Raw genomic sequence first — 23,318 nt, forward strand, 5'->3', positions numbered from 1 at the left:
CTGACAGAGTTGAGTTGACATACTGACGGTGTTGACAAATACTGACGGTGTTGACAAATACTGACGGAATACTGATGGTGTTGACAAATACTGACGGAGTTGAGTTGACACATATTGACGGTGTTGACAAATACTGACGGAATACTGACGGTGTTGACAAATACTGACAGAGTTGAGTTGACATACTGACGGTGTTGACAAATACTGACGGAATAATGACGGAGTTGTGTTGACATACTGACGGTGTTGACAAATACTGACGGAATACTGACGGTGTTGACAAATACTGACGGAGTTGAGTTGACACATATTGACGGTGTTGACAAATACTGACGGAATACTGACGGTGTTGACAAATACTGACAGAGTTGAGTTGACACATATTGACGGTGTTGACAAATACTGACGGAATACTGACGGTGTTGACAAATACTGACAGAGTTGAGTCGACATACTGACGGTGTTGACAAATACTGACGGAATACTGACGGTGTTGACAAATACTGACGGAATACTGACGGTGTTGACAAATACTGACGGAGTTGAGTTGACACATATTGACGGTGTTGACAAATACTGACGGAATACTGACGGTGTTGACAAATACTGACAGAGTTGAGTCGACATACTGACGGTGTTGACAAATACTGACGGAATACTGACGGTGTTGACAAATACTGACGGAATACTGACGGTGTTGACAAATACTGACAGAGTTGAGTTGACATACTGACGGTGTTGACAAATACTGACGGAATACTGACGGTGTTGACAAATACTGATCGAGTTGACAAACGGAATTGACAAATACCAACAGAGTTGACAAAAACTGATGGAGTTGACAAAAAGGTCCAGCTGGGGCCAAATATACAGTATATGTAAATAGAATCATGAATCAACATTAGAAGAATTCCCCATATGCAAAAAACATTAAATCTCACAGACGTTTTGAGAGCACTTGTCAACCATCAGACATAAAACCTGACGGAGTTGACTCCTCAGAGTTAATGATGGCCATGACATTGCCTGATTTATTCAGTATTATAAAAAATCCTGTAATGCAAAATGAAGACACAACTTTGATAGGCATTTTTTATGAAAAATATGATTCAAGACTTACTTTTTGTATTGTTTCATATATTACAGATCTCTGCCTTTCAATTAAAATGTATATTTTTGAATTTGTTGCATTTTTAAACACTTTGTTTGGCAATTTTACATTGTGACCTCATGCTGAGGACAGGTTAAATTACATGTATTTTCCAAGTATAGATCATGTATTTAAATAATACTGACAAAATTATTTAAAAATAAAAGCAATGAATGTCCTGGATATCCAGATTTCCTTTAGATGTAACTTAAGTATTTTTTTATATTGATGAATTTATTTATTTTTAACATAAAGAGGGCTTTTGTGTGTAGGACATGTTTTGTCCATTTTCTCAAAAATCAGTGACAATTTTTTACAATAATACATTTACAGGGACCCTGTAAATGTCATGGTGATATTCCATGCACATTTAGACAACAGTGATTATAAATATTACAGTAAGAACAAAGACGATGGTTACCTTCTGTATGCAGAGCAAAGAGCATTAGAATGTAGTGTAAATAAAACTTTATTAGCCGTCTTAAAATGTATTAACCACCTCAAAGTGCCCTATGACAGAGATTTATAGCTCTTTTTTTCATCAATGATTATTTACAATATGAAGCATGGTTCTAATTAGTCAGTTTCCCCGAAAATACAGTATTAAGTTACAAAAACAAACAAACAAAAAAGCATAGTAAACAATCTGCATACTATGAGCCTGTGTCTCTATATTGTACATGTGCTGTGCAGATCATTAAAGGGTAATTTCATCTTACCTTAAAACAGAGAAAAAGAAGAATACAAACAAATTGATTCGTAATCAAACTGAAACTTACAATCAAACTTATTGCACAAGTCTTCAAATCATACAAATGCAGCTTTAAAAAAAGAACAGTCTAACCTAAAAAACAAAATGAAAAAGAGAAAGCAAGAAAAATCCATGTAATAAATTATTTTCTGGCAAGCTACAAATTTAAGAATATCCTTTAAATTTTCTCTCAGTTTCTTGATCTAACCTAGTTCCCTTGTACCAGTAACCGTACGCACACACACACACACACACACACACAGCTCTCTCTCTCTCTCACACACACACACATATAGATAAGTAGGCCGGGCTCTTTCATGTCAGTAGCATCCGTCAGCAGCAGCAGCAGCAGCAGGAGAATCGGTGGTTTTGTCAGGCAGGTTCAGGCACAGTTCTGGATCCACCTTACCGGAGCCAAGGCTGTAAAACACACAGATGGGGAACAGAAGCACGGTTACTTCAACTATTTGCTGCAGGGACATGCATTAAAATTAACAGCCAAAAACTACAACTCAGATAGAGCACAGGAAAAAAAATGTGATTTCAAATAAATGCTGTTCTTTTGAACTCTCTATTCATCAAAACATCCTGAAAAAAATATATAACAGTGTCCACAAAAATATTAAGCAGTTTCAACACTGATGAATAAATTTCTTGAGCAGCAAATCATCATATTAGAATGATTTCTGAAGGATCATGTGACACTGAAGACTGGAGTAATGATGCTGAAAATTCAGCTTTGATCACAGAAATAAATTACATTTTACTATATATTTACATAGAAGACAGATATTTTAAATTCTAAAAAGATTTCACAATTTTTGATCAAATAAATGCAGCCTTGTTGAACATAAGAGATTTCATTCAAAAAAATCAACTCTTTTGAATGGCAGTGTAAAACTAAAGACTATTGGCTATTAAAAAATTGTTACAGAACTAAAACTTCCTGAGCAAGTGGTTTCACAAGAAGCAAAAAAAGACTAAATAGCTGGAGAAGTTTCCTGAAATAATGATACTATATCAATTTAATGGAACACTGGAAAGGAAACACTGCAGAAACCCGATAACAAACCATAAAGTATTCGATAAGAAACACATATGTGCTTCATTTAGCATTTGATCGGCTCCCCTTCTGCACATGACCCAACTGTGAGGAGCTGCACATGCAGACAGAACATCAGTGCACACATATGGGATACCTGTTTCACTCCGTTTGTTAACATATGGGGGGTTACGGAGCGTCTTTGAAGGTCACTCACAGATGTTTCTGCATACTAAACACATAGCTCACCATCACACGGGAATCCTCACGCTCCAGAACCTTCTGCGCCTGGTCCGGAGGAAACTTCAGCATGGATGTTATGACTTTGGCCATTGTCTGAAGAAACAAAATGCAATCAAATCAGCATAACCAATACACTGTGTTAAACAGAAGCAAGAAATGACAGCTTAAAATGATTTTATTTGTTCATCAGTCATGTTACCCGTTTTTTTTTTTTTTTTTTTCTTATCCTGTCTTTATGTAACTAAATGTATGGAAGCTTGTTTCCGCCACTGAATAAAAAATAAAAAAAGGGTAATTGCGATTTTTTTAATCACACAATTGTGACTTTTTTTCCTCAGAATTGCGTGATATAAACTCTTAATTGCGCGATATTAAGACAGAATTGTGATATAGTCAGAATTGCAAGAAAAAAAGTCAGAATTGCGAGTTTATGTCTCGCTATAGTGAGTTTTTAACATGCAATTGAGAGTTTATAGCTTGCAATTGTGACTTTTTCTCCTCGCAATTCTGACTTTTCTTAGAATTGTGAGATATAAACTCGCAATTCTGAGAAAAAGTAGTCAAAATTGCGAGAAAAAGAATTTCAAGTTTATATCTCACAATAGTGAGTTTATAATGTGCAATTCTGACTTTTCACAGAATCGCGAGATATAAGCTTGAAATTGTGAGGAAAAAGTCAGAATTTGTGAGATAAAAAGTCGCAATTACCATTTTTATTTTTTATTCAGTGGCAGAAACAAGCTTCCATAAAATGAGCCCTGTATTAGAGGATTGGATTAACAGTTTAATAGGAAAACCACATGAAGCTTTTATATAAACCGGGCCGAAAAAACAAGGAAAGTCCCGCACACTATCATCTTGCAAAACCGTAAAAAAGTTATTTAATGGCAATGTTTTGATCGTATGATCTTCATCAGGCATCCTTATAAACCGGGCCTAAAATTAACGTTCGCCAAGCACCAAATGCGATGGCCAGTAACATTATTATGAATTCTAACAATGCAATGTTGTGACAACATGAACGTAAACAAACGTGAACGATACTCCGGACAATTGCCAATTTAAATATTCAAATGCAAGAAGACATGAAAGGGAAAGCAATTACTCGTGCGTAGCGTGTGAAGTTTAAACATCAGAAGATACAGTTCTTAGTATCGCAGATTTTGGTGTCGTAACTTTCATGGCCAGTAAAAAATATTGATGGCTGGTCATTTTTTTTTAAGTCACCGGTTATTGGCAGGTATGGCAAAAAGTTAGTTTTAGGCCATGTATATATAAAATTAAAACTTTATTAGGGGCCAACATGCAAATGAATTCAGCCATTTCAAATTTTGTCGCACAATGCTGTATTTTACGAATGCATGAATGTATCATTGCGAAACTGTGGATGTGGTTGACTTATTTTTATTGTCATCTCCTTAGATTCCTGAATCCTTGCCGATTCCAACGATACCAAACATGCTTGGTTTTCAAAACCATCAAAACCGTTAGTCCGATCGAGACGAAACCACTGTAGGTCATTGACTAAATGCTAATGGCCAAATGTCAAAACGAAATGAGATATTTCCACCAAATTTAACACGCTTATGTATGGGGGCACTCCGAGGACACACAAAAGAGGTGGCACTGCACCACTTGGTGGCGCTATATTTGAACAAAACATGAAATTGGCTCTAAATAGAGTACCGTTGGTCTGATTGACTTCAAAATTGCAGTGTCTTTGTCTCAGTTGCTATTATAGTCCATTATGACATTGTTGGTCTTCTGCTAGCTTCCTTGTTTGCTTCTGTTGTGCTTGCTGCTTGCAGCAATATTATATTTCAGTTTTAGTTTTATTCATTTTAGTACTTAAGTCAGCTTTATTTCGGTTAAAAACTATTTTTATAATTTCAGTTTTGGTTAACAGTAACAACACTGCCGCCCATCTTTAACGTAGCTGCTGCTCCTCACTGTTCTGTGAGCAATTACATCTCGCAAAGACAAAAAGCTCATTATCTGCAGCCTGCTGGGTAATCAGCCCTAGATAGATCTGCCAGTGTTCATGTGCCCATATACGGTGCTAATCAGAACCAGCACAGCAGTTTACCCCGAGCAACTCTCTTAAAATGGCAGGCGTTACTGGGTCATGTGATGAGAATAAGCTACTGGGTCGGCCGCCGGACATCCTCTCTGACAGGGAGGCCTGTTGTGATGTCATAAGGACCCGACTGTTTATTAGCAACGAGGGAGAATCCTGCTGGCTTTAGGGCGACATCATTGGAGCTGTTAATTAGTCCTGGCTAAACGGACAACATTCGCTCATTAGGGTCCCGCTAAATGGACACGAAATTATGCTGTTGGGAGTTTTCATGGGAATGAATCATTTTATAGGCTTCCATCCGGACTCCCCGTCACACTTATTTATTGCATCCTTCCTATAACAAATGGCATTATTATGTTGTGGAAAACTTTGTGCATTGTGGGAAAGAACAATATGATAAAATGTAAGTTTTACAACACGGCAGTAAAATGGGTCACCCTACATACGCAGTAGCTACATTTTCTTGTCCCCATTATATGCATTAAGATAAATATTATTTGATATTACCACAAATTCAAACGTTGATTAAAAATTATTACAATGGATTCTGGAATTTTACAGTCTTTATTAATATTTTAAATCAGCTTTTATTTAGATATTTTTCATTTTTAGTTTAGGTTTTTCTAATGTGTTTTTTGCCATTTTTTAATATTGTATTATTTTATTTCCATTTTATTTTTTTGTAATTTTAGCACTTTTTTTTATTTATCCATTTCAGTTAGTTGCCAAGGCAGCATTTTTAATTTTCATTTAAGTATTTCATTTAAAATTTATATTTATTTTAGCTTCATTTCAATGAATAAAAACGATTTTTAATAGTTTTAGTTAACAATAACAACACTGATCCTCATGCAAGCAAACTCAATCCCTAACTTTACCTAATATAACTTTAGTTAAAATAACTTACAAGTAATATTAATAAAAAAGCTAATATTTAAAAAAAAATATTAGTCTTTCCCCAAACGACACAATCATAAAGTGTAAAAATAACCCCCCAAAAAATGTACCTTTGTCTCTCTTCCCATCATGTACTCAAACATGACCTTCCTGAGGTACTCGTATTCAGTGGGCTCGGAGAAAGGGTCGCCGCTGTTGTGTGACATATCTGCAGGGACAAACAAATGACAGACTCATTATAATCATTATCTATGAGTACTAGAGACTTTAAGCTCAGTGTTAGATGAAACAGTCACTGCTTTTTTAAAGCACGGCCTAAACAAAAACCTTATTGAGTCAAGATCTGCTGAACACTGCTCCGTCAGGCCCATAATTAAAAACAGAGCAGCCAGATGACGAACTTATAAACCCTCAACACCAACCAGCATTATAACAGTTGAACCAACAGAGTCAGAGAGAAAAGAGAATGTTAATAATGGGGTAACACATGTTCAGATAAAAAATGTGTGCGTTGCAACTAGCAAATGCAACTTTTACATTAAAAACTTGTTTGCCTTGATTCTAGGATGTTAATCTTTCAGAACCTGCACTGGTGATTGAGGACAATTTTCCTCTGCTTTGACATCAATAAGATAAGCATGCATTCATACACTTAATACATTCATTAAACACACCCCAGCGACCTTTGCATGGCAATAATCAGTCAGTAAATCAGAGCGCTAGACGCGCCTCACTTCCAGTCGCAGTAGTTAAGGGTGCCAGCTCGCAGCAACACTGGAAACACCATAATGACAGCATTGTGGTTAAATACAAGAAGCTTTGGCTCAATCTAGGTGGGGGCCTTTCCGTTTTCCACCCTGCTTTTAATGGATAAGAAGTGAGAGCAGAAACGTAACAGGAGACGTTGAGACCGTGAATGAACAAAAACTAACTTGAGCTATTAAAAAAAAAAAAAAAAAAAAAAAAGCACGTCATAAAGCCGGCGATGGGTGGGCCGGTTTCTGCGCTGTTGATACCATGGAAAACATGATGTAAAATACCTATGAGAATCGCATGTCAGTACTACCTCCACGCCTAACTTTAAAAAACATTTTTATTTTGAATGGTAGTGTTTGTTTTTGCTAAATAGAATGTACAGTAACGCATTACAAGAGTTATGCAAGTTTTCAAGTAACTAGTAAAGTAATGCATTACTTTTTTTAAAGGGGACCTATAATGCTCCTATCACAAGATGTAATATAAGATCCCCAGAATGCATCTGTGAAGTTTCAGCTCAAAATCCCCCACAGATCATTTATTATAGCTTGTCAAATTCGCCCTTATTTGGGTGTGAGCAAAAACACGCCGTTTTTGTGTGTGTCCCTTTAAATGCAAATGAGCTGCTGCTCCCGCCCCCTTTCCAGAAGAGGGCGGAGCTTTAACAGCTCAACAACAACAAAGCTGGAGAATCTCACGCAGCCAAAATGATGAAAGTGTTCAGCCTTACATTGTTCAAACCGGAGTCGACACTGATGGAGAGACTCAGGAAGAAGTTACAACTTTTAGACGTTTCTGAATGGTTAGTGGATAAATTGATGTAGTTGCTGTGGAGTTGATTCAACTCATCCACTAGCATGTGCCGTCATTTCATCTTTTGTGTTGAATTGACCCTCGTTTGTGAAGCAGTCCGGCGTAAAATGACGGCATGACAACAACACTTTACTACAACAACTCTTCCTCTTCTCTAAAGCAGCCCAACATGGCCTCGCCCCCTTTGTTGTGTGTTCTAGGGGGCGGAGTTTATGTAAATTTTAGGGTTTGTGATGTCACCAACCCAGGAAGAAGCTCGTTGTAGTCCCTACCAGTGATTTCTGTAAAAGAAAATATCTCCTTTGCATTGAACTTTGAGCGTTGTAACTTTGCAGATGTTGTTTATGCTCAAACAGCAACATTACACACTAACTAAAGTCAGTATTCCTCAAAATGAATAAAAATGGTGAAATGCAATCTCAGAATATTGCACAAAATGTGCAATAATTAAACATATTAAAATAAACAAATATACTTTATGTATTTAATTTCACTTTATTAACCAATGTCTTTGCTTCTGACCTTCGATGATCCAATTCAGCCATACTAATAAGTAATAAGCAAAAATGTTCTCAACCTGAAGCTTATTCATTTCACTTTTGGCCTTTACATTTGCTAAAAACAGTAACACAAGTAATATAACACATTGCTTTCCTTAAAAATGTAAGTAACGCAATTATTTACTTTTTTAGGGAGTAAAACAATGTTGTAATGCATTACTTTCCCCAACACTAATCGTAAGCATTCAAAGCACCCCAGATGTGCAGTAAATCTTCAGTAACGTCTCACAGCAGTGATGTAAGGATTAAGCAATTAGCTTTTGACTGAAACAGAGTTATTTTGAAATATGCATTACAGTATCCAGCAATGCACAAAGAGCGCAGAAGCTACAGAGATCTGTTTGTATTACGACAGCCTTCTTGCCTCATTAGACCTGTGAATGACTGGCAATTAGCAGAAGGAGCCGTGTGTCCCTCTGGAAAGTCCATTTAACCAGTGCTGAAGACACTGGGGTGGCTGGACGTCCAGGAACAGACAGTGTGACAGAGAGAGCTGGAGCTCAAGGTGCCGCTGAAACCTAAACAGGCCTTTGATCAGGAAGCATGGAGAAATGAGGGGTTAATAAATAACCCGACCTGTCTGACTGACCTCAGGACAGCCCAGCTGGGCCAACAGGGATGAAACACGAGCCACGTCGGTCTCATCTCCAAAACAACACTATCTGAACTATACAGAGGGCCTGGTTTATGACAACAGTTAACACATGCTTAAACTGTTGACTGGATAATAAACAAAATACATCAATAATATAGAAACCACAGAAACAAAAACACGGACCATAAATGATTTTAGTACGGTAGTTTCTGGTCCATTTCTGACTATTGAGCGTTTATGGGAGGGCGAAGCAGTCGGGAGGTCAAACAGACTTCATAAACTGCTGTCCCTTTAATGTAGAGGCCACACAGATAAGATGAAGGATAAATGGACAAGGTTTGTTTGTGTATAAAGTTTGAGGGAGCGGTTTGTTTAGTTGCATTTCAAAGACGAAGATGTCTTCAAAGGAAACCCTCATTTGGGAATTTATTTAGGATATTTAATGTGGTTTATGAGGAGAGATGATGACTTGAGCTCTATTTACCTACTTTCTAAGACAGCTTTGTAAGGCTTCATAGACACTCCCAAAACGAAGACAACTTCTTTGGGACAAATGCATTTCATGTTTATTTTGCAGATAAAGTAACTGCAGAAAGCTTTACAAAAAGCTCTGAAAAAAATCAGAATTTTGATTCATTCATGAAGATGTTGAGAGAAAGAGTTGATTGGGGTTTTTTATTATTATTGTTTTTGATAATCTTCTGCTCACCAAGGCTGCATTTATTTGATCAAAAATACAGTAAAAATTGTGAAATATTATTACAATTAAATAAAAAAAATTGTAATTTGAATACTTTGTGAAATTTAATTTATATCCTGTGATCAAAGCTGAATTTTCAGCATCATTACTCCAGTCTTCAGTGTCACATGATCCTTCAGAAATCATTCTAATATGATGATTTGCTGCACAAGAAACATTTCTGATTATTATTAATGTTGAAAATGGTTGTGCTGCTTCATTTTCTTGTGGAAATCATTCTACATTTTTCAGGATTCTTTGATGAATACAGAATATAACGTTTATTTGAAATCTTTTATAAATGTCTTTACTATCACTTAGCAATTTAAATGGGTCCTTGATTATGAGGGGTTTTTTTTTACTTTACTTAGTGTGTAATGTTGCTGTTTGATCATAAATAACATCTGCAAAGTTACGACACTCAAAGTTCAATGCAAAGAGAGATATTTTCTTTTACAGAAATCACTTTTTAAGGACTACAAAAAAATGGACGGTAAAGACTACAACGAGCTTCTTCCGGGGTTGGTGACATCACAAACCCAAAATTTACATAAACCCCGCCCCCGAGAACACGTAAATCTGAACACCGTTACTGACAATCCTCATTTTGGCTGCATGAGATTCTCCAGCTTTGTTGTTGTTGAGCTGTTAAAGCTCCGCCCTCTTCTGGAAAGGGGGCGGGAGCAGCAGCTCATTTGCATTTAAAGGGACACACACAAAAACGAAATTTGACAAGCTATAATAAATGATCTGTGGGGTATTTTGAGCTGAAACTTCACAGACACATTCTGGAGACTCCAGAGACTTATATTACATCTTGTGAAAGAGGCATAAAAGCTCCCCTTTAATGTGTCCTTGCTGAACAAAAGTATTAATTTCCTTAAATAAAATTCACTGACCCCAAATATATTTTTAGACAACATGAGTCAGTGTTCACAATGCATTTAAAGGAAATGTGAATTGCTGTAACTTATAGTTTACCATTTGATTTTTGTCTGTAAATTAAGTCTACATTTCCTCAGTTGTGTTTCCAAAACCCATATGACATTCTTTCCTCCATGTAACGCAAAAGGTGTTATTTTGGTAACTCTGCTTTTGCCCAAACGACACGAGTATAAAAGACGCTGCAGATCTTTGAGACGACAGTCTGAATCTGGGGTCATTCGTGGGAACTGAGGAGAAACACAGTCTGTGAAAACCATTAGAATCAGAGATGAGCTCTTTATTACACCAGCAGGGAAGGGCTGTGGAGGGGCAGATTTCTCTAAAACACCGGCCTCTAGTTGCCCATATGTTTCAGGTCTGCATATGTGCGTGATTGATAGCGGGGTGTTAAAGCGCGGCTCTCCTGCGGTGACTGATCGCTCTGAGCTAGTGAGAATGAAGCTGGTTTGTCTGCCAAGGGTCAGTGTGCCACATCATTCATTAACCTCTGGGAGTTGCAGGAGATACTTGACAAGCATTTTACAGTCACTAGGCGGCTAATACCCCCAAAATTCATATTACAAACAGATAAATAAAACAGTAAATGACATCTGGATGACAGCTGGCTTTAGAAACATTGTTCTGCTTGCCCCCAGCTATATGATATTGCATTCAAAAGCCATCTTTATAGAAAAATGTTTACGATTATTTACCTCTATATGTGGTTCCCAGGTGAGTGACCACTGCATTTTTATGGGAGCGTCTTATTTTGTCTTCCAGAGTGTGAATCTGAAAATAAATACAGTTATTGAAAATAAAAAGTGTACTTAAGCTGGCGTCTGTATTTATATAAAAGGTTTTAGAAATTAAAAAAAATGCAATCAAGCATATTAATTAGTAATGATACACCAATCCGTATAAATGTGAGGTAACACTTAATTTAGGGTCCAATTCTCACTATTAACTAGTTGCTTATTAGTATGCATTAGTAAGCTGTTTACTACTACTTATAAAGCAGAAATGAATGCCTTTTTGTGCATGACCATATTCTACATCCCTTAATCCTAGCCCATACCTAAACTTAATTAATAACTACCTTACTAACTATTAACCCTTTGAGCCCGAAGTGTATTTTTTGTACTATGTACTGCAATGTGTCCAAAACATCATACAGCTCAGATAATCATGTGTCATATGTCATTTGAAAGGTCTCATGGAGTATAATACAACAAGCATAACTGTGGCTGGGTTTTGACTAAACTTGAGCGAATTTTTGTACGTGAAGCCCCGCAAGACCCATATGTAAATATTATACGTATACGGCATTTATATCACGTTTTAACTTCACGAAACATGCTCCGACTGTGGAAAATTGCACATCATTACAGCAGATTCTCACGATTAAAATGAGATATTCCTCCTCACAGAGTTACGACACACAAAACACAACAGGCGCTAACTAAAATCAAAAGTAGCCTTCACGTGTCATTTTCGTTTATAACTTCATGAAACATGCATAGATCGTACAAAATGGCACATCATTACTTACAGTGGATGCTTCTGATTGAAATGCGTCCAAAATCAAAATAATCCAATGCGTCGATCACAAGATATTCCTCATGGAGGAACGATTTTAGAAATGCCCATTAGGGGGCGTCAAGGACTAAACAAAAAGGCTTCCTTTTGATTATTTTATGCTATCACCACAAAATCTGATCCAGATGCAGCTCACATGTAGGGGAGCTTCACCCAAAAATAGAATTGCCATCCTACTTTATTTCCTTCCCAAGTTATTGCATGTCAAATAAGAAAGATATGTAAAATTAGAATAAAAATTAAATATTTTTTGGATAATTTCTCATCATAAGAATGTCCAAATGTAATTTTTTTTTTTTTTTTATCTAAAAATATTAAACGTTTTCTATCAAACGATACCTACCTTTTGACTCTCCTTGCTACAATTTTTGGAGTTATGAGTCTTTACTTTTGTGTATGTCACTTAAAGTGTTAAAGGGTTAATAAGCAGTAATTAATTAGGAGTTTACAGAGGCAAAAGTCATAGTTAATAGTTAGTTAATGATGAGAACTGGACCCTAAACTAAAATGTGACAAAAATAGGAAAAATGCTGTTTCCGTGTGGACTGTGAAAACGGAGATGTTCGAAAACAATGACGCATGTTTAGTCATGTGACGCACATTGTACCCAGTATATCCCAGCTACAGTACAGTCCAAAAGTTTGGAACCACTAAGATTTTTAATGTTTTTAAAAGAAGTTTCATCTGCTCACCAAGGCTACATTTATTTAATTAAAAATACAGTAAAAAAACAGTAATATTGTGAAATATTATTACAATTTAAAATAACTGTTTTCTATTTGAATATATTTGACAAAGTAATTTATTTCTGTGATCAAAGCTGGATTTTCAGCATCATTACTCCAGTCTTCAGTGTCACATGATCCTTCAGAAATCATTCTAATATGCTGATCTGCTGCTCAAGAAACATTTAATGTGTACAATATTTTTTTTCAGGATTATTTGATGAATAGAAAGTTCAAAAGAACAGTGTTTATCTAAAATCTAATCTTTTGTAACATTATAAATGTCTTTACTGCCACTTTTGATTGATTTAATGCATCCTTGCTGAATAAAAGTATTCATTTCTTTAATTTCTTTTCAAAAAAATAAAAATAAAAATTCTTACTGACCCCAAACTTTTGAACGGTAGTGTATAATGCTACAGAAGCTTTGTATTTCAGATAAATGCTGTTCTTTTGAACTTTCTATTCATCAAGGAATCCTGAAAAAAAAAAAAGTACACAACTGTTTTCAACATCGAAAATAATCATAAATGTTTATTGAGCAGCAAATCAGCATATTAGAATGATTTCTGAAGGATCATGTGACACTGAAGACTGGAGTAACGATGCTGAAAATTCAGCTTTGATCACAGGAATAAATTACTTTGTGAAATATATTCAAATAGAAAACAGTTATTTTAAATTGTAATAATATTTCACAATATTACTGTTTTTTACTGTATTTTTAATTAAATAAATGTAGCCTTGGTGAGCAGACGAAACTTCTTTTAAAAACATTAAAAATCTTAGTGGTTCCAAACTTTTGGACTGTACTGTATGTGCTATTCACTTTCTCAGTGTTGCTAAACATAAATTTTACTTTGTACAACCTTCATATTACATTCCTGAAAAGATGACAATTGCTGTCCTGTGTCAAAACATGGCTTAAACTAACTAAACAAGTAACAATAACATTATACGTTTTTATTATGTTTTATGCATGAGCAGTTAGATGATTTAAGAATTTTTTTTGGGAAAACGCTTTATGAAAATGTTGTTTTCAAATGCATCTATAATAATGTAGATGTAGCCTTAAAATTAGTAAATTTTTGGAGAAACTTCCCTACACTAGTCCTCAAATTAACAACAACCTATGGCCCAGGGTGAAGTCGAGTTATGTCCAGTCGCCTCCTCGTGTGAGTTTGCATTCGTGTGGGGTGAAAGAAACAGCATGAGCGCTGCTGTAACTGTTTGTAAAGTTGAAATAAGAGTAAACAGATGTGCGGTGTAATGAATCTAATCTCTTTTCAGTTTTACACAGCTGATGGGGTGCAGGAGCTCTGGGAATGTGACGGGTTGCTTAACACTCCTCTCTTTGCCTTCGACATTGTCTTTGTGTGCTAAACACTTCTTAGGCCTAAAACATACTCTGTGCCGGTCAGTTTTCTCCCGCAGGTCAACTACTGTCATGGCAAAGCAAGAGAATCCTGCTGAGCAAGCTAGTTAAAATTTGTTGTTAAACTGTCAACAATGTTTATAGCTAGCTACATGAAAAATAACACATCCGGTTTAGGGATACAGACACCCACCCTGCTAAACTCTCTTCACTTACCCTGTCATGGTATTCCTGCTCTTTTAGCCTGGCCTCGCTCAACAGGGTTGTCTTTTCTGCAAGCTGAACCTGATTGGACAAACAGGAAAAGAATAGAAGTCAAATATGTAAACAAATAAGAGCAACACTATTCATAAGTTTGGGGTTGGAAAGATTTTTTTTAATGTTTCTGATCAAAAATACAGTAAAAACCGTAATATTGTGATATATTTTTACAATCAAAAGCTGAATTTGCAGCATCATTACTCCAGTCTTCAGTGTCACATTGTCCTTCTAACAAATTGGATGATTTGCTGCTCAAGAAACATTTATGATGTTGAAAACAGCCTAATATTTTTGTGGAAAAGTTCAGAAAGTTCAGAAGAGCAGCATTAATTTGAAACAGAAATCTTTTATAACATTATAAATGTCTTTACTGTCAATTTTGATCAATTTAATGCATCATTGCATCATCATCCTAAAAAAGTAGGCATTTTAATGTTATCAGAAGGTGTCCTAACACATTAATCAGACAAATAGATGAAAATAAAACCTACCTTTAACTCATCAAGACCCTGAAACACACAAAAAAAAGAATCAGCAGGTCACATGACTGCATCATTACACATAAATATTAACAATCAGTTGTAAATAGATTTTGTGGTGTTTGCCCACAGAAAACTTGTGACATCAGACTGCAAAAATGCAGCATGGGCTCCAGAGGTGCACTGCACCGAACACACAAGGACCACTTTATCCTGAACAAGGCTCAACTTTTTGCCTCTTTCCAAGCATGCACTGCTCGCCTGAGAGCACACTATGGCATAAATCTAACAGCTCAGGATGCTCTCTGAGGGGTTAATTGAGAACAGAGACGGTCTGTTTAAGACCGCTTTCTCAGGGATACATTCCAAACCTTTTCAGGAAATTTATTCCTATGGCCTATTCTGGAGTGAGACAATTACACTGCAACTCAGAGCATGCGAATGAAGTCTTTTAAATATATATTCTGTGACAAGAGAGTAACACTGTATTCTAACCAGACGTAACACGCGATAAAAGGTATCTTTTCTATGTTAATCTGAGTTTTTGTCCTAACTAGCCACAACGCCGACAGTTTCTATTTTTCTGAGATGTCGCGGCTGGAGCAACAATACTAAGTATGATAATGATCATCTCAGGTGCTGTTTATGTGGTTCATTTCATGTTAAAAGTGTCTAATGTGAGTTTGAATATCATTTTGTGTGTCTTTTATAGCCGTACTGAAAGCAACAATGGACAATTCACCTCATAATAAATAAAAGGAAACAAGAACATTCAAACTGTCAACCCATTGTGAACAGACAACTGTATTCTATGACAAAGATTGTTTCAGTAACTCAGTATGTATTTTTAATAATGTTAAAATGGTGTAATATTCATGAATTTGATTATTATTCATTTCGTTGCGAGTGCCAGGAACCCGCCCACATGCTCTTCTGATTGGCAGTGATTTTTGATTGACTTGTCTCATAGTCACGCTGCATCTGGTGTGGACAGACAAATTGCTTGTTGCTGGAATCTTATTGCATCACGTCTGGTTAGGACACAGTGTATGACTAGATCTGGCAAAGCTTGTCAAATTTGCCCCTATTTGGGTGTGAGCAACAACACGCTGTTTTTATGTGTGTCCCTTTAAATGCAAATGAGCTGCTGCTCCCACCCCCTTTCCAGAAGAGGGCGGAGCTTTAACAGCTCAACACCAACAAAACAGGACAATCTCACGCAGCCAAAATGAGGAAAGTTTTAGCCTTACATTGTTCAAACCGGAGTCGACACTGATGGAGAGACTCAGGAAGAAGTTACAACTTTTAGACGTTTCTGAATGGTTAGTGGATAAATTGATGTAGTTGCTGTGGAGTTGATTCAACTCATCCACTAGCATGTGCCGTCATGTTCATCTTTTGTGCAAAACCCATATGGATGCCCACTATACATAGACTATACATAGTCCTTTTTCAGGTTTTCTGGGTTGGTAGATGCACCGGGGACCCGATTATAGCACTTAAACATGGAAAAAGTCTGATTTTCATGATGTGTCCCCTTTAAAGTAACATTTAGTTAAAAGCTACACTCATTTTACAACTCTCATTTTAATGTATATGCATACAAAATCCAAAAACATGTAACTCCCTGCGGGGCATGGTGTGTACCTGTGGGCCGCTGAGACTCCTCTGCTGTAGCTCCTCTAACTCCTTCTGCACCTCCCACACGCGGTCGCCCATCTCCACCTCACGACTCTACAGGAAGACCAAACTCTGAGCAAAGGTGCAATTTCTGTCTGAATCATTTTACAATGCTGTCTTGTCATATTGTATTAATTTTCAGGTAATAAACTTGGCTCTTAAAATGCATGGGTAAACAATTAGATCTATAAGATAATCCAATTACAAATAGTTAGCATACTTCTCTGCCAGGATGGATGTAAGCAGCATAAGGTCTACATCATTCTCTACAGCTCTAGGGGGAGTTTGAGGTGCTAGTTGACTGAGGTAAGTGTTTCCTGATGATATACAAACTTTCAGCTGAAACCTGAACTTACTGACTTTATGTGGTGGAATTTAGCAAAAGCAATAACCTCCTCACAAAATTCTTCCTGTGCGAGTATCTTTCTATAAAGTATTATCTGAAGCATCTGCTGGCCATTTATCAATAACTCACAATTAAAAACAAAAGCCACAATTTCACTTTATTTTGCTGTACCTGAAGGACATCTTCATAACGCTGAACCGTTCTGTTTAGCTCTTCCTCTTTCTGAGCGATTATTTTCTGAAGCTGATTGACTTCATCCCGATGGCTATTTATAATCTCAGTCTCAACACCTTGAGCTTTCTCTGTGTGGAAATAATAAAGAGGAAAGTACAGTAAAGAATGTTACCATCACTGAATGTAAAACACTCATTTCCAGACTGGATGGATCAAATGTCAGGATTGAAAACACATGGTAAATCAATTATGAATTTTATATCTCGCAGACGCCAGTAAATCAGCAAATGTGACCAACTATGAAAACACAGTTTGTTCATGTTGTCCACAATGCTTTCCAAGACTATTGGTACTTGGTTTTGTTCAGTATTTTTAACAATATTTTTGTTTTACTCAAAGGAATACTCTTCAAAATGAAAATTCCATCATTCACTTCCTCACATCATTCCAAAAAACATAAAAAAATGAAAAGATGTCAGGCAGAATGTTTACAAATTTTCACTTTTGGGTGAGCTATTACTTAAAATATTTAAATAACCTGCCCCTTTAAATATTTAAATTACCATATTCATAAAGCATGATATTTGCATCTTACCACAAGGTTCTTTAAAGAATGGTATTATTCCTATCAAAGTAGTGTCTGTGAAAACACAGTATTACCATATTACCCCTCTTACCAATGGTCTCCTTAACAGAACCTTCCAGTTCCTTTTCCTTCAGGGCCATTTGGGTGTTAAACTCCCTCATTAACTGCTTAAGAGAAGAGTTGTGTCTCATTTCCATATCTTCCATTTCAAGCCTATTAAAACAAAGATCACCAATCATATGAACCCTGAGAACAACGATGTAGCAGAAAATATGCATCCTTACATCAAGGAGAAACAAAGTACTTCCCACCTGTTTCTAAAATAAAACAGGAAAAAATGTCACATAAATCTTACTTGAGCTTCTTCTCATTCTCCTCAGTCATCTCCTTTTTCAGGAAATCCAGCTCCTTCTCATGCTCTTTCCTTAGAGACCGAAGGTCTTTTTGTAGTCTGGTGTAATCTTTGTGGAGCTTCTGCTTCTCGTTCTCAGCCTCTACCAGTTTTCTCTGAAGATCATTCTCTGAGGTGTTTGCATTGTTGATTAGGCACTCACTATCAGTCTCCCCGTTTCCTTGAGGTGAACTCTGTTGTGCTTTTAGCTGATTTTCTTTCTCTTCTAGCCTCTGCTGTAAATCTTGGAGCTTTTCCTCGTATTCCTTCACCAACAAGTCCTTCTGACTTGTCCATTCGTCTTGGTCCCTGGCAGTGTCCTTGCTTTCCTTGGCCACTAACATTGCAGGCTCCATTCCTAATCTACTAGAGGTCATTTGCACTTCAGAAACATGTTCATTCTCTACTTCATCAATCTGTTTCTCCTTTATCTGTTCTTGAAGATCCAGGCATGTCTTTTGAAGCTCTTGCACTCGAGCTGTCTGTTCAAGCAGGTCTTCTTTAAGGCGACTTACCTCGGTTTCGTAGTTTGTAATCTGTTCATTAGATTCCAAAAGTTTGGTCTCAAGCTCCTCGAGTCTGGAAGAAGTTTCCCTTGCAGCAAAAGCAAATTGCTCCTCCTTTGCAGATGTGTCTTTATAAAGAACAGCAAGCTTCTCTTCATACATATCTTTTAAGTTTTGCAGAGAGGCCTGTCTTTCCTCATTTTCTTTCTGCTGCAATTCTTGTAGATGTTTTGCATGCTCTTCTTTTAATTTTACGGTGGCCTCCTCCATTGTCTTCTCAATTTCCTCTAGAGACTTTATACGTTCTTCTTTTTCAGTCTGGGTTTGCTTGATGCCATCCAACTGCATCTGCAGGTCTTTAATAGCCTGCTCCTTTTCCTCGATTTGTGAAGTCAACTGTTCTTTCTGCTGCAATTCTTGTAGATGTTTTGCATGCTCTTCCTTTAATTTTGTGGTGGCCTCCTCCATTGTCTTCTCAATTTCCTCTAGAGACTTTATACGTTCTTCTTTTTCAGTCTGGGTTTGCTTGATACCATCCAACTGCATCTGCAGGTCTTTAATAGCCTGCTCCTTTTCCTCGATTTGTGAAGTCAACTGTTTACGAATCATGCCAATCTTCTGCTCTGCCTTCTTCTTCAACTCAGCTACTTTACCAGCCGTCTCGGAGGACGCCTTTTCCTGGGCTGCCTTCACCGCCTCTTCTTTTGCCCTCAGAATCTCTGCCTTCTCCCTCTCAAAGTTGTTCCTCTGGGATTCCAGTTCCTGCTTGGCTGTTTCAACATCTTTCTTTAAAGACTGAAGACTTTCCTCAGTTTTCTGAATTAGGGCGCCATTTTGAGAGCTTTGTTCTTGAGCTTCCTGCACTTGTTTCATCAACTCCATCTTTTCACTCTCCCTAATGGTAAGGTGCTGCTGCAAATCAGCTGCAAGCTGTTCTCGCTCTTTTGTCCGCAATTCCAGCTGCTCCTCCAGATCGCAAACTCTCTTTGAACAGATTTCCAGCTCTGAGGTCAAGGCATGAACCCTCTGATCTTTCTCACTAAGTGCCTGATCCATCTCTGACTTACTAATGGAGTGATTGTCAACGCTGGCAGTGAGCATCTCAAGTTGTCCGTCCTTCTCCGCAATCTGCCTCTCCATGTCCGCAACTTTATCTTGAAGAGACTTAACAGTGCTGTGACTCTGACTGAACTTCTTTTTCAGCTCAGAGAACTTATTCCTGAGTGAGTCTACCTGCTCTTGAAGCGAGGTCTTTTCTTTTTCTAGACTTTTCACCTTCTCCCCCATTTGGCTTATCACCCTCTCCTTGTCCTCATTGTGCTGCTGATTCAGCAGAGATATGGCTTCCTCTTTTTCAGTTATGCTACTTGATAACTGGGTCTTCAAGTCATTTATGACAGATTCTAGATTGCTGATTTGCAAAACATTTGCATTGAGATTTTCTGATACGTTTTTGTTCTCCTCGCGAAGCTGCTCAATGTTAAGGTCTTTCTCAGAAAGTACTTGGGAGCGATTCTCCGCATCAGTTTGCAGAGACTCCATTTCGGTTTGTAAGGCTTTAAGAGTCTCTGAACTTGCACTAAACTGAAGAGTTACCTCATCAAGAGAGCTCTTTAGATTATGGTTTTCATCCAAAGTCTGCTGAAGTTCTTTCTCTAAAGTGCTGATTCTGTTGTCCTTTGTCATGATACTATTTTTTAGATATGTTACCTTATTCTGATTACCAATAACCCGGTTTTGTAACTCCCTAACTCGTTCCTCAACTTTCTTACACAGCCCAACAGAAAAACCATCTAACTTATCCTGGGCTTCCTGACAACACTGTTCGAACTCCTTGGTGATTGTACACAATTGTGTCTGGAATTCTTTTTCTTTACTTTTAAGTTCAGACATTTTTTCTGCAAGGGTCCTCTGGAGATCTTCACCCTCTTTACACTTGGATGTTTCAAGCAAACTCATCTTTTGCTGGGTGTTTATCAACTCTTCAGATATGCCCTGCAATTTCTCCTTACTAGTTTCCTCAGCCTTTCTCAGTTCATCCTGCAGAAGATTTTGTTCATTCAATGCCTGGTTTAGATTCTTCTCCATGGTTTCGACTTGCCTTTTAAGTATACCTTCCCCTTCAGACAAACTTTCCACCTTGCTTGCTGCTTCCCTGAGCTCTGTCTGTAGTTTCTGCACAGTGGTTTCCCTCATGGCAAGCTCCTCCCTGAGGTTCTGGATGTCTTTCATGATCTGTTCCTTTTCTTCCCTGCTGGCCGAAAGCAGCTGAGAGATCTCCTCCAACTCCTGGGCTTTCTCTTGCAAAGACTGGGCATGTTTTTCTTGCATCTCCTCCTCATGCTGGTTGAGTTTCTCCTGCCAATGGCGAACAAGGTCTTCCAGCTCCTGTTTATGGGTAACCTGAAGCTTACACAAGTGCTCCTTGTGATTGGCCTCCAAATCAGACATGGCGGTGCTGAGGCCCTCAGAGCTTGCTTGTGCCACCTCAAGGATCTTCTCCTTCAGTTGCTGGTCTTTCAGTTCTAACTCTTGAACTGTCTTAGATAACTCTGCTTTGGCATTCTCCTCTTGATCCTGAAGCTTCTTCTTCAACTTGTCCTGTGCTTCTTTGGCTTTCTGCTTCAATTTCTCCATTTTGTTTTCCTGGGATTTCAGCTTGCAATCCACGTCTTTCCTAATGTTCTCAAGTTTCTTCTCGTATGAACTCTTCTGGTCATCCAGCTGCTTCCTTAATCGGTTTTGCTCCTCTTGCATTGTTTTGCAGGTTGCAGAATGCAAATTCTCATTTTCAGTTAGGTCCCTCTTGACTTGCTCCATCTTCTGCATTAGTTCCTGAAGTTCAGTCGTCTTCTGTTCAAGACACACTCCTTTCTCCTGACAATCATTACGCACTGCCTCAAGGGTTTGCTCAAGATCTTTCACTTGATTCTTGGTTTGATGGAGTTCTTCTGTAAGGGTGCTAATCTGAGATCTTGATTCCTCAAGGGCCTCTTTATTCGACTGTGCCCTGAGACGAAGTTCCTCCAACTGAGCACTTCCATCTGCTTGCAAAGTCTTTTCCCTGAGCATATGTTCCTCTAGTGCTTTTTCCTTCTTCTCCAACAGAGTCTTCAGCTGATTTATTTCTTCTTTCAGCATTTTCTCCACCATTGCAAACGACTGTTGACTCTGTATCGCAGCTTCAATCTCAGCCTGATATTTTGCTTGTTCTTCCTTGAGTCTTTCCTCAAACTCTTGTCTTGAGGTTTCACTGCTGGCCTCCACAGAGGCCAGCCTCTCTTCTAACTGCTGTCTACTATTCAGTACTTCACTGAGATCAGAAGACAGGGTCTCAATCTCTGTCTGTTTGTCACTCAGTTTATCAAGCATCTTTTTGTTCATGTCTTCCACATGGGAATGGAACTGTTCCTCCTTGTCTTTCAGAATAGATTCAATCTCTGCCTTGTGTTTCTGCATGAGCTCTTCCATAACAACATCATGCTGCTGGTTGAGGTCTTTCATTTGCTCTGTCTTTTTTCTTTCAAGTTCTTGCTTATGTGCCTCTTCTAGAGCAGCTATTTCAGCCTCATGTTTCTTTCTCAGCTCTTCCATTTGCACAGGGAGTTCATCCGATTTGGTGTAATCCTTGTCTGAGCTACCGAGGCAACTCTCAAGTTCTTGAATTCTCTGTAAAACAGAAAAACCCAAACACTTTAAGGAATGTACAATGCAAAAATATGGCATTGCTTTCATTCACAACCTCATTCATGCTGACTCTGTAGTTATATGGCTTAATTTGGCCATCCAACTACAATAAGGATATCCTGTTGATGTATCCTCAGATAAAATGGCATATAAACTCACCGTTCTGGCAGACTCCAACTCTAGCTGTAGTTCCTTGGCTTTGTTCTCCCCCTCAGACTGAACTGCAGCTTTCTGCAGCTCTGCTTCCTCCAGAGCGAGAGATGCCTGCTGTTCTCTTTCCTGTGCCGACTGCAACAGCTCCTCACGACACTGCTCCTGAGGTAAACACAGAGCATTAGTGCAAATAGTTCGGGAAACTCCTACATCTAAATAGCTAATATTTAAATGAACCGATCGCAGGTTACCACAGAAATGAAAACCAGGGCATACCACTGCCTGTTTGATCTGGGCACTCAGTTCCTGTTCTTTGTTAGCCATAGCCTCTGAGTGTAACCGCTCCATTTCTGCTATCCTATCCTCGGTGGACCTCTGAAACGAAAGAAATCATGGCAAATGACAATTTAAAAATACTCTAATGTGCACAATGCAAAACTCTCTTCCTAGTACATCTATTCTAGACTATGTATTGAAACTATGGTGCAGTAGTTGCACAAACAGGCTAAAGATCAGAGAGGATGGGGAATATAAAATATTCCCACATGAAACCTTTCTAAAAATATATATATTTATGCAATTTATGGTGAAAATTATAAATGACAACTGACTTTAATAGAAATTGTGCTATAAATAAAGAACAATTATAATAATAAAAATTTAATAAAATGGTTGATGATCCCACATTGCATGAATTCACATTTAAACAGTGTATCTTTTAAATTTTCTCATGAATGAAACTCAATGGGTTCACCATAAGAATTTGAAATATCTCAGTTGACTAGTCCCCAAAGCATAATGATTTGGTG

The 23,318-nt window shown here is 37.7% G+C and overlaps 1 protein-coding gene across 4 annotated transcripts in view; it reads right to left on the bottom strand.

Moving 5' to 3' along the window:
* Window positions 1-1,601: 1,601 nt before the first annotated feature.
* Window positions 1,602-23,318, bottom strand: part of golga4 (golgin A4) — a 46,383-nt gene continuing 24,666 nt past the window's right edge. For all 4 annotated transcript variants that reach the window (XM_048203908.1, XM_048203906.1, XM_048203905.1 and 1 more), the window contains 12 exons: window positions 22,786-22,884; window positions 22,516-22,671; window positions 18,128-22,338; window positions 17,864-17,985; window positions 17,184-17,314; window positions 16,634-16,720; window positions 14,999-15,016; window positions 14,463-14,531; window positions 11,264-11,339; window positions 6,274-6,371; window positions 3,193-3,279; window positions 1,602-2,321 (listed from right to left, as the gene is read on the bottom strand). In XM_048203908.1, coding sequence (XP_048059865.1) covers window positions 2,307-2,321; window positions 3,193-3,279; window positions 6,274-6,371; window positions 11,264-11,339; window positions 14,463-14,531; window positions 14,999-15,016; window positions 16,634-16,720; window positions 17,184-17,314; window positions 17,864-17,985; window positions 18,128-22,338; window positions 22,516-22,671; window positions 22,786-22,884 — 5,169 coding nt within the window. In that variant the 3' untranslated portion in view covers window positions 1,602-2,306. The remainder of the gene's footprint in view (window positions 2,322-3,192; window positions 3,280-6,273; window positions 6,372-11,263; window positions 11,340-14,462; window positions 14,532-14,998; window positions 15,017-16,633; window positions 16,721-17,183; window positions 17,315-17,863; window positions 17,986-18,127; window positions 22,339-22,515; window positions 22,672-22,785; window positions 22,885-23,318) is intronic.

This window comes from Megalobrama amblycephala, linkage group LG10 (genome assembly GCF_018812025.1).
Source record: "Megalobrama amblycephala isolate DHTTF-2021 linkage group LG10, ASM1881202v1, whole genome shotgun sequence".
In the NCBI taxonomy this organism is placed as follows: domain Eukaryota; kingdom Metazoa; phylum Chordata; class Actinopteri; order Cypriniformes; family Xenocyprididae; genus Megalobrama; species Megalobrama amblycephala.